This window comes from Oncorhynchus nerka, linkage group LG21, assembly GCF_034236695.1.
Source record: "Oncorhynchus nerka isolate Pitt River linkage group LG21, Oner_Uvic_2.0, whole genome shotgun sequence".
NCBI classification, from domain to species: Eukaryota; Metazoa; Chordata; class Actinopteri; order Salmoniformes; family Salmonidae; genus Oncorhynchus; species Oncorhynchus nerka.
Window position 1 is genome coordinate 16,243,435 of NC_088416.1, and position 11,832 is coordinate 16,255,266.

At 43.1% G+C, this 11,832-nt stretch overlaps 1 protein-coding gene across 4 annotated transcripts in view; it reads left to right on the top strand.

Annotated features, from left to right (window-relative positions):
- The window catches only part of si:ch211-126j24.1 (phosphofurin acidic cluster sorting protein 2), a 93,645-nt gene that overhangs the window by 77,600 nt on the left and 4,213 nt on the right, over positions 1-11,832 (top strand). The window contains exons 18-24 of one of the 4 annotated variants that reach the window (XM_029625036.2): positions 1,252-1,363; positions 1,838-1,870; positions 4,368-4,410; positions 8,170-8,212; positions 8,584-8,722; positions 9,365-9,588; positions 9,820-9,933. In XM_029625036.2, coding sequence (XP_029480896.1) covers positions 1,252-1,363; positions 1,838-1,870; positions 4,368-4,410; positions 8,170-8,212; positions 8,584-8,722; positions 9,365-9,588; positions 9,820-9,933 — 708 coding nt within the window. The remainder of the gene's footprint in view (positions 1-1,251; positions 1,364-1,837; positions 1,871-4,367; positions 4,411-8,169; positions 8,213-8,583; positions 8,723-9,364; positions 9,589-9,819; positions 9,934-11,832) is intronic. The other 3 variants (XM_029625037.2, XM_029625038.2, XM_029625039.2) reach the window with 3 other exon arrangements.

The window sequence follows — 11,832 nt, forward strand, 5'->3', positions numbered from 1 at the left end:
AAAGCACCTCATGATGACAGAGGTGAGTGCTATGGGAAGATAGTCATTTAGTTCAGTTATCTTTGCATTCTTGGCTACAGGAACAATGGTGCCCATCTTGAAGCATGTGGGGACAGCAGACTGGGATAGGGAGAGATTGAATATGTTCGTAAACACACCAGCCAGCCGTCTGGGCCGGCAGCCTTGCGAGGGTTAAGACTTTTAAATGTCTTACTCACGTCGGCAACAAAGGAGAGCCCACAGTCCTTGGTAGCGGGTCACGTCGGTGGCACTGTGTTATCCTCAAAGCGGGCAAAGAAGGTGTTTAGCTTGTCCGGAAGCAAGGCGTTGGTGTCTGCGACGGGGCTGGTTTTCCTTTTGTAGTCCGTGATTGTCTGTTGACCCTACCACATATGTCTCGTGCCTGAGCCGTTGAATTGCGACTCCGCTTTGTCTCTATACTGACATTTTGCCTGTTTGATTGCCATGCGGAGGGAATGACTGCTCTGTTTGTATTCTGCCATATTTCCAGACACCTTGTTATGTTTAAATGTGGTGGTTTGTGCTTTCAGTTTTGCACGAATGCTGCCATCTTTCCACTGTTTCTGGTTAGGGTAGGTTTAAATAGTCACAGTGGTACAACATATCCTATACACTTCCTGATAAAGGCAGTTACCGTTTCAGTATATTTGTCAATATTATTCCCGGAAGCTACCCGAAACATATCCCAGTCTGCGTGATCAAAACAATCTTGAAGCGTGGATTCCGATTTGATCAGACCAGCATTGAATAGTCCTTAGCACCGGTACTTCCTGTTTGAGTTTCTGCCTACAGGAAGGAAGGAGCAAAATGGAGTCGTGGTCAGATTTGCCGAAAGGAGGGGGGGCTTGTATCCCGGAAGTTGGAGTAACAGTGGTCTAGAGTGTTTCATCAGCGCGAGTACTACAGTCGATATGCTGATAGAATTTGTTCTTAAAAAGTACTAGTTTGTTAATTATAATATCGTATTTATTATTAAAAACATTATTACAAATATACAAGTTATTATTTATGTACAGGGTATTCATTGCAGGAAGTTTTTCCGAATATTTATTTTAGCATAATATGCTCGCATCCACACAATATTAGTATATTTTGATGCTTCTACTGTTGCATTAGTGTATGTGTTGAATGATAATACAATACATGAATAATAATAATAAAATAATAATAAATGGGATTTAAAAAGGGTGTAAGAACAAAAACATTATAGGTTGTGCCCTCCACTTTGAGTTTCCATAGACAACATTGATGTAGCAGGCCGCGTGTCTCAGTACCTGGCTGGGGCCAGCGTCTCGCACCAGTGTCCCATCTCTGAGGCCATGCTCACCTACAAACAGAAAAGGTAAGGTGTGTGTGTGCAAGCAAGCGTGTGCATGCATGTGAGTACAGAATGAATGGGTGATATTTAAGGGTGTGTGCATGTGTTTATGAAATGTCTGGTAAAATGTAGATATTATGTATGTAGATATTTTTGTATGCTATTATTCTATTATGCTATTAAACTATATTTGGATTATCTATTGTGTTCTATAGTGCTCCCTCTACGCTTCAGATTTTTCAATTTAGTGGCTTCATTCTCATTAATTTATCTTTGGAAAAAGCAGCACTAATGCTAATTTCAACCATATTCAATCACGTTCATCGACCACATTTGCTTATTTAAATTAGCACCAACAGAATAACAACATGTGAACTCCACTTTGACAGAACATATTTTGCGACAGTTGACTCATAACTCATGAAGAAAGAACAACGACGATTCGTACCATTTTACCACACTGAGTTATTCTACCTTTTTCTTTCATTTGCATTCAAGGAAGAGAAGCTTGTATTTTGATTTTTACATCAGGTACCTGGCCGCAGCCTTTCGTTTGACCCCGCCCCCCTGCTGTGTTGCATTTTGTACACCAATATAACCTGTGACCCCTTGTTGTCTAATGTCTAACCCGCCCACACATAACTCGCTGTTCGTCTTAACTTCATATCTGGTCTGCATCGACTACCCCCGTATTGATTTGAGTTTTTGCATGTCTTACTGTCTTAACCACTTGTTTGTTTGTCTGGCTTGGTTGGCTTTTGGTTTGGATTTGGTTTGGATATGTGGATTTTGGATAATATACAACCGCATTAAAGGTACAGTCAGCAATATGACATCATCATCCACTGCTGGGTGACTTCCTGCTTACAGAAGTCAACAACAAAAGTCGAATCTGCCAAGGCTGCCTCAAAGGAGTGCCGAACTTGCAAATTGGAAAGAGCCCATACTGGCCATCTGTTATTGTTGAAATATGTAATCAGGAAGTCGCCCCGCTGTGTTTGATGATGTCACATTGCTGACTCTACCTTTAAGGTCTCCCAAATACATTGCTCTTTGAAGTTGGGAACAGTAGGGCAAACTGTTGACTCAATGAGATCTAAGAGAAAATGGTTGACATTGATGTGTTCTTTCCTATTACCTCAGAGAGAGGGGGGATGAGTGTAAAGAAGGAGAGATGACAGTGGAGATCTAATTAGGTGGTTTGAAGAGGAGGGAGGGAGGGGTGGGTGGATAGTGCAGAGGTAGAGAACATCAGCCACGTGACACACTCTATCACACACACCGACACACACACCTGCATGTGTGACTGTTATTTTCAAATCTCTGCTCAGATGTCACTGTTGACCCACCTCAGAAACCATTTTTGCCCACACACCCACACACTTTATATCCACCAGGGAGGATGAGCACTCAAACATTTAAAGGTCACCTTAACAATTACCAGGCGTATAAAAGGCACGGTGTACTGTATTATAGGAACAAAGGGGTGCTGAAAGGTGACTTTTGATTGGCTAATCCCAGTCTCTCCCGGTCTCCCCTTGGTGACAGAGACAGAGTCCACTGAGTATTGTCACAACATGACGAGAGCCGACCGAGTCCAAACTCTGCAGAGAGGAGTAATGCTTTCATCTATCATGTGTTTTCAGATCAGTGCCATTGAAGAACAGGAGACCAGGAGAGGAAGCCGCGTTAGAATATTGAGACACACCTGAAGATTATCCTAGATCAGGGCTCTACAACAATGTTCCTGGACTGTTTTTGCTCCAACCCCAATTATAACTAAACTGATTCATCAACCTGCTATATATTAGAATCAGGTGCCCTAGATTAGACTTAAAGTGAAACCCTACAGGATCGTAGCTCTCCAGGAACAGGGTTGGAGAACCCTGTCCTAGATAATATTCTGGTCAGATAGGCAGGGGAGACTGTACTGTACACCAAGGGCCCGACTTGAATTTGCTTAATGTGCATCATTTGTACCTACTTGTCTTCTTTCTATTTGAAAAGCAAGGGTGCAAAGTCTCAGATGTGTATACTCAATATTTTAGTCAATGCTTTTTCCATCTTTAAAAACTCTAGAAAACCCTCAATGCTACTCTCAGGTGTGTTTCACGAGGGAGATTAACTTGTCATGCTTTGTTTGTCCTATCTCTTTGCTATCCTAACATGCTTTTCTCACAGCTCTTTTCACCATGCGCTCCAAAAATTCACCCCCTCTGGCCTCATTTTGCAAGTTATTTTGGTTTTACACCAGCCGTATCCAGCTTTTTGAGCTAATTTGGGGGGGATTTGTGAGAAATAGCTTTGGTAAGACTACGGCAGCACTACCAACTTCACATAGAAGTAGTTGACTGGGACCGAACATATGAAATATGCTAACTATCCTTTAACCCTCTGTCTATAAAGGCCCCTTTACAAATACAGGGGTGAATTCTAACTTCTACTTAAGTAAACTTTTTGCTTAGTCTCCCATTGACATCAATGAATAACTAAGTTAAAACCTAAATGTACCTACATGGAAATTAGGATTTGCCCCACACTGTATACCGGGTGTGCATAGCTCTGGTCCTTGAGTGCCATAGTTCTGTTGATTTCAGTCTGTAGATTTTTTTTCAGCCAATCAGTATTCTTAAGTACTGAGAAACCAAAACCAGCGGGATTGCAGAACTCACCCTGTATATTGGGTTCACGTTCAATGTCACCAACAATGTTAACCCCCTCACTCCTCCACTGCTCACGTCACAGCAGGCTTACAACACATCCGTTTAGGGGTCGGTTGTAAGGAGCGTTCCCTGGCATTCTCATCGCGGCATGACCTTCATTCCCAAAATGTTCCTGGTTTTCCAGAACCAGTTGGGAGGCGCCATGTCTCATCGATTCCGATTGGACATCCCTTAGCCACACACACAAACTCATTCTTCCTTCAGCGCCATCACACCACCACATCCAAACAGGGAGAGTGTTGATCCTGGTGCGTTGTGTTAACGCAAAACTAACATTATTATATGTTATCCATTCGCTCCCTCAGCCCTGACGAGGACTCCTGTCAGAAGTTTGTGCCATTCATTGGGGTAAGAATAGTCACTTGCAACGAAATAACTTGAGTGTTATCTTTGAGCGCTCATCTCCAGTTAGATAATTATCTGTCATTTATTTGAAGCTGTCATTATAATACACAATGACAACAGATTTGTATTGCTGTTTTATTGAGGAAAGTTTTACATGCAATGACTCTGATATGTGGTTGTTTTCTACTTACACTCTCACAGTGCATTCAGAAAGTATTCAGCCCCTTTACTTTTTACACATTTGTTATGTTATGTTCTAAAATGGATTAAATAAAACATTTTCCTCTTAAATCTACACACAATAAAAACTGACGAAGCGAAAACAGGTTTTTAGAAATTGAGCTCCGGTGCATCCTGTTTCCATTGATCATCATTGAGATGTTTCTACAACTTGATTGGAGTCCACCTGTGGTAAATTCAATTGATTGGGCATGATTTGGAAAGGCACACACCTGTCTATATAAGTTCCCACAGTTGACAGTGCATGTCAGAGCAAAAACCAAGCCATGATGTTGAATGAATAGTCCGTAGAGCTCCGAGAAAGGATTGTGTTTTGGCACAGCTCTGGGAAAGGGTATTCTTGCAGCATAGAAGGTCCACAAGAACACAGTGGCCTCCATTATTCTTAAATGGAAGAAGTTTGGAAGCACCAAGACTTGTCCTGGAGCTGGCCGCCTGGCCAAACTGAACAATCAGGGGAGAAGGGCCTTGGTCAGGGAGGTGACCAAGAACCCGATGGTCACTATGACAGAGCTCCAGAGTTCCTCTGTGGAGATGGGAGAACCTTCCAGGAGGCCTTTAAGGTAGAGTGGCCAGACATAAGTCACTCCTCAGTAAAAGGCACACGACAGCCCGCTTGGAGTTTGCCAAAAGGCGCCAGATCATGAGAAACAAGATTGAACTCTTTGGCCTGAATGCCAAGTGTCACATCTGGAGGAAACCTGGCACCATCCCTAAGGTGAAGCATAGTGGTGGCAGCATCATGCTGTGGGGATGTTTTTCAGTGGCAGGGACTGGGAGACTAGTCAAGATCGAGGGAAAGATGAACGGAGCAAAGTACAGAGATGTCCTTGATGAAAACCTGCTCCAGAGCACTCAGGACCTCAGACTGGTGCAAAGGTTCACATTCCAACAGGACAACGACCCTATGCAAACAGCCAAGACAATGCAGGAGTGGCTTTGGGACAATTCTCTGAATGTCCATGAGTGGCCCAGCCAGAGCGCAGACTTGAACCAGATCGAACATCTCTGGAGAGACCTGAAAATAGCTGTGCAGCGACGCTCCCCAGCCAACCTGACAGAGATTGAGAGGATCTGCAGAGAAGTATGGGAGAAACTCCCCAAATGCAGGTGTGCCAAGCTTGTAGTGTCATAGCCAAGAAGTCTCAATGCTGTAATCTCTGCCAAAGGTGCTTCAACAAAGTACTGAGTAAAGGGTCTGAATGCTTATGTAAATGTGATATTTCCGTTTTAATTTGGGGTCACCTAGAAATGTCCTTGTTTTTGAAAGAAAGTAAATTTTTTGACCGTTAAAATAACATCAAATTGATCAGAAATACAGTGTAGACATTGTTATTGTTGTAAATGACTATTGTAGCTGGAAATGGTAGATTTACAAAAAAAAAAATATATATATATATATATATATATATATGGAATATCTACATAGGCGTACAGAGGCCCATTATCAGCAACTAGGCCCATTATCAGCAACCATCACACTGTGTTCCAATGGCATGTTGTGTTAGCTAATCCAAGTTTATCATTTTAAATGAGTAATTGATCATTCGAAAACCCTTTTCCAATTATGTTAACACAGCTGAAAACTGTGCTAACAAAAAATCTGATTCAAGAATAAAAAAAACTGGCCTTCTTTTGACTAGTTGAGTATCTGGAGCATCTATCAAAGGCACAAGGCGAGACCTAAATGCAGACACAGGAGGCAGATGGTTGGAGTCTTACAATATTTATTAATCCAAAGGAGTAGGCAAGAGAGTGGTCGTGGACAGGAAAAAAGGTCAAAACCAGATAAGAGTCCAGGAGATACAGAGTGGCAGATGCTCATGGTCAAGGCAGGCAGAATGGTCAGGCAGGCGGGAACAACGTCCAGAAACAGGAAAGGGACAAAACCGGGAGGACTAGAAAAAGGAGAATGCAAAAAAAGCAGGAGAACGGGGAAAACGCTGGTTGACGTGGAAATTACGAACTGGCACAGAGAGACAGGAAACCCAGGGATGAATACACTGGGGAAAATAATCAACACCTAGAGGGGGTGGAGAAGGACAGGTGAAACAAATCAGGGCGTGACAGCATCAGCATTTGTGGGTTCGATTACAGGCTCAAAATGGCCAGAAACAAAGAACTTTCTTCTGAAACTCGTCAGTCTATTCTTGTTCTGAGAAATGATGGCTATTCCATGCAAGAAATTGCCAAGACACTGAAGATCTCGTGCAACGCTGTGTACTACTCCCTTCACAGAACAGCGCAAACTGACTCTAACCAGAATAGAAAGAGGGGTGGGAGGCCCCAGTGCACAACTGAGCAAGAGGACAAGTACATTAGTGTCTAGTTTAAGACGCCTCACAAGTCCTCAACTGGAAGCTTCATTAAATAGTGCCCGCAAACACCAGTCTCAACGTCAACAGTGAGGAGGCGACTCCGGGATGCTGGCCTTCTGGGCAGAGTTGCAAAGAAAAAGCCATATCTCAGACTGGCCAATAAAAATAAAAGATTAAGATGGGCAAAAGAACACAGACACTGGACAGAGGAACTCTGCCTAGAAGGCCAGCATCCCGGAGTCGCCTCTTCACTGTTGACGTTGAGTCAGTTTGTCAATTTCTACCCCTGGTCAGCTGTAAGTGCTGTTAGTGGAAGTGGAATCATCTAGGAGCAACAGCGGCTCAACCGCAAAGTGGTAGGCCATAGAAGCTCACAGAACGTGTACCTTGTAAAATCTTTTGTCCTCTGTTGCAACACTCACTACCGAGTTCCAAACTGCCTCTGGTAGCAACATCAGCACAAGAACTGTTCGTCGGGAGCTTAATGAAATGGGTGGCCAAGCAGCTGCACACAAGCCTAAGATCACCATGCACTATGCCAAGTGTCGGCTGGAGTGGTGTAAAGCTTGCCGCTGTTGGACTCTGGTTCAGTGGAAATGTATTCTCTGGAGTGATGAATGACCCTTCATCGTCTGGCAGTCTGACGGACTAAACTGGTTTTTGCGGATGCCAGGAGAACACTACCTGCATAGTGCCAACTGTAAAGTTTTGTGGAGGAGGAATAGCGGTCTGGGGCTGTTTTTCATGGTTCGGGCTAGGCCCACTAGTTCCAGTATAGGGAAATCTTAACGCTATAGCACACAATGACATTCTAGACGATTCTGTTCTTCCAACTTTGTGGCAACAGTTTGGGGAAAGCACTTTTCTATTTCAGCATGACATTGCCTCCGTGCACAAAGCGAGGTTCATAGAGAAATGGTTTGTCGAGATCGGTGTGGAAGAACTTGACTGGCCTGAACAGAGCCCTGACCCCAACCACATCGAACACCTTTGGGATGAATTGGAATGTCGACTGCGAGCCAGGCCTTATTGCCCAACAACATCAGTGCCCGACCTCACTAATGCACGAGTGGGATGTTTGACAAACAAGTGTCCACACACTTTTGGTCATGTATTATACCTTGGTTAAATGTACTGACTGGATAAGAGTGTCTGTTAAATGACCAGAATGTAAATCTCAATCGTGGTTTTTGTCCCCCCACAGCTGGTGAAAGTGGGCATCGTTGAGCACAACCTTTCAACCTCAAGTAAGACATCCTACTCTTTATTTTCCTTTGACCCCTATGTTTGCTTTGTATTGTCTGATAATCCATTGTTTCGAATGCAATGGGAGGAAGAAGGGAAGACTGAGAGAGAAGAGGCCCAGCAGGCAAAATACTGAATGCATGACGTCTTAATCATGTAATATTTTTCTTGTAAAATGGTTTTCTGGTTAAAAGACTTAATATGACTCTTTTACAACCGCTGTTGCGCCTTTTTCATGATGAGATCAAGACGTCATGAGACAGACGTCATATTGGTTGTTAATTGGTTACATAACCCGAATAAACCAGATAAAGATGCATTTTTTCTGGTTACTTAAAGACGTTAACAAAACCTCCTCCTCCCTAATCCCCAGTGGACTCTGATGATGCTGTGATGGGGAGCATCAATATGCTGGCCTCCCCTCCCCCCCAGCCGGGACCACTCTACATGAAGGACCTGACCTGCACCCCGCCCCCCTCCCCCTCCGTCTCAGCCACCCTCGCCGGAGCCGGGTACGTACTGTACCCAAGATGTCTTGTTAATTAATGTATCTTTCCTTCCTTCTTTCCTTAAACATTATTTGATCTCAAGGTTCAACCTTATAACTGTACAATGGCTACAACCCCGACAGAGGCCCATTGGCCACAGTAGCCAATAAAACAATTTCAGAAGGTACAGGCCACACCTTCCACATGAATTAGTTTCTTATTATATTTTGGATTCTGATGGGGTAAGGCAGTGGAACTTTGCTCATGAGGCATTTGTAAACTATATTTTATTAATTTAAATGGCAAAAGATGGACCAATCTGGAGTGTGTGACAAAGGATAGCCATCCTTCAACACCCCGCTTTCCTGCCACTCCCAGATGAATGACCTTTCTCCATCCAGATGTTCCTTGGAGACCAGATGTTGGGAAGACCACTTGTCTTCTGTGTTCCAGTCTTTCACTGGAGCTCTACTGTACCCTTTCTCTTCTTCCTTTTTATGACTTGACCTGTAAGGTGTACATAATAAACTAAACTGGCTACAGCCACACACAAGTTCAGATGGTACTCTACCTTGCAGTTTGGGCCTTTTTCTTCCCTTTCATGGATACAAAACGTTCATATGACGTTCTTGTGACGTTTCTCTCCCATATCCCTCCGCCGTGCAGCTCTCCGGTGACGGGCGGGGAGGTGATGGGTCTCCAGGTGGACTACTGGGCATGTCACGGCGTCGACAAGAAGAAGGAAGGCGAGAAGCGAGACGTGGGCATCAAGAATACCCTGAAGAGCAACTTCCGCTCGCTGCAGGTGTCCCGCATCCCCAACGGGGGCGAGCTGACCCCTCCTCCCGGCATGGCCATGACCGTCGTCATGAAGGAGAAGAACAAGAAAGGTGGGTGTGTCACTGATGAAGAAGACGTCTTTTTCTGGTTGTAATCTAGTTGGCCAAATACAGCAACAACCGGATGTTGTGTTTATGTCGTCACGAAAAATACATCTTTAGTAAAAATGAATATAATAATTGTAAAATAAATGTTTTATTTTGTACCGTGTATGGCAAATTATCTCTTTATTTTACTGATGTCCTCTCTCTCTCTTCTCTTTCTCACACTTTGATGAGCAGTGATATTCCTGAGTAAAAAGCCCAAGGAGAAGGAGGTGGACTCCAAGAGCCAGGTGATCGAGGGCATCAGCAGGCTGATCTGCGCTGCCAAACACCAGCACACCATGCTGAGAGGTACAGGCCTGACAAACACACTCACACATACGTAAGCATACACACATACCCACAAATAGGGCTGCGGTGACCGTCAGTGCTTGACTTGGGCAGGAGCTCACCAGAGCTGAGTACTGGCACATCACATTTTCTACTGCTTGAGCTCCTGTTCCTCGAATAGAATATTAACTCAAAAGTGGAGCACCTGCACCTAAATATAAGCAGTACTTGCACCCAAAATGAGTACTGTCACCTATTTCAGTCCAAATCAAGTACTGCTGACCGTATTACCGCCACACCTCCAGTCATGAGTCATGACCGCAGTCAAATTCCATGTGACCGTTGAGTCACGATAATCTCCTCTGGACATGTGTTAGTAGTACCCAACTCACTAAAGACCATCAGGTCCTAATGGCCTGGTACTCAGCGCTCTATTGTCCCTCTAACCACTCTCATATCAATGCAAATAGAATCGAAAAATCTCATCAAACACTTATCATCAAAACAGTATCATGCTTTTAAAACTCACCGCACTGTGATTGATCAATTTGAAGAAAGTAGGTTGAAACTGAGTGGAAAACATGGATGTTGTGGATGTTGTTTCAAAGCCTTACATAACGAAATTGACAGTACTTTCTAAGGTGATGATTAATTCAAAACACCCATACGCATATTAGAGCATTTGCATACGCATAGGCCTATATATGAGTCCAAGCCTGGGGAAAAAATGAAATTCAAATCATGATTGTGCCATTATATGCCTACCGCATAGGCCTATTACGCACGGCATAAAAACAAGATAGATTTAAGTTGTAGAAACTTTGGTCTAATTGGTCTACTCTAGCCTATACTCCAAAATGAAACAAGTTCTAGTAATCGCCTTTGAATGTGGACTGTATTATTAAGCATACTGGATGGATTGTTTACCTTACTGCTACTCTCCAAACTATCTATCCATGAGTCTGGGAGAGAACATATAGGCCTAGGCGATGCTGTTGGTTCACTGATTGTGCAGGGCGGCTTACATAGTTAAGCCTACAATAATTTTTTTTATTTTCACAATTAATAGGCTGACATTTCCTTTAGCTACAGAATCTCACCACCATGCTTCTCCATCTCCTCCTCTCTCTCCTTCATTCATTTCTCCAGCATGCAGAGAGAGGGGCTGTCAACAATTTAAATGAAATATTGTTTAGTTGTGAAAACGTTACTATGGTTTCCACCAAAAAGAGGAGGAGCCCAGCTGATACTATATTTATTTTTCAGCTGCTCATATTAAGCACATGCTCCACTATAAAACCAGACTAGCTTACCCGGCATGATTGGAAAAGGAGCCGTGGAAAGCCGCCTCCATTTACTATTTGAGTGCACTTGATGAGAGAGCAGCGTGTGCAGCCTGAGTCAAGGAACAGAGCGCAAGCTTTTATTTCCGACTTTCTCAAATCATCAATGGCCTATAGTCGCATCATGCAGCCCATATATGTTTTGATTTCTGAGACATTCTATCATTCACAACTAAAGTTATCAAGTAACTCAAATAAATCTAGTGTATAGATCCTGTTTCAAATGATCATTTTTACGCTCAACATAGCCACTTCATATGTGCACTCGCACCGGAATAGGAAAAACCATCCTTTCTATTGTGTTCAGCTACATTTTTATTCAGCTAAATTCAAATGATATTCTTCTTATTATAAAATCATAATGTAAATTAATGTCACGGGACTCATAAGCATATCTTGTCTGCTAAATGAACTAGCCTACAGCCTATGGCAAGGAGCATAGCCAGATTACATATATTCTCTTCTTCTGAAATACATTTTCTTTGTATAATAATGTTTCCTTAGACCTGCCTAAAATAAATAATGGATTCATTGTGATGGTGTCTATTAAATGTAGATGTTCCAAAGGCGCACATCA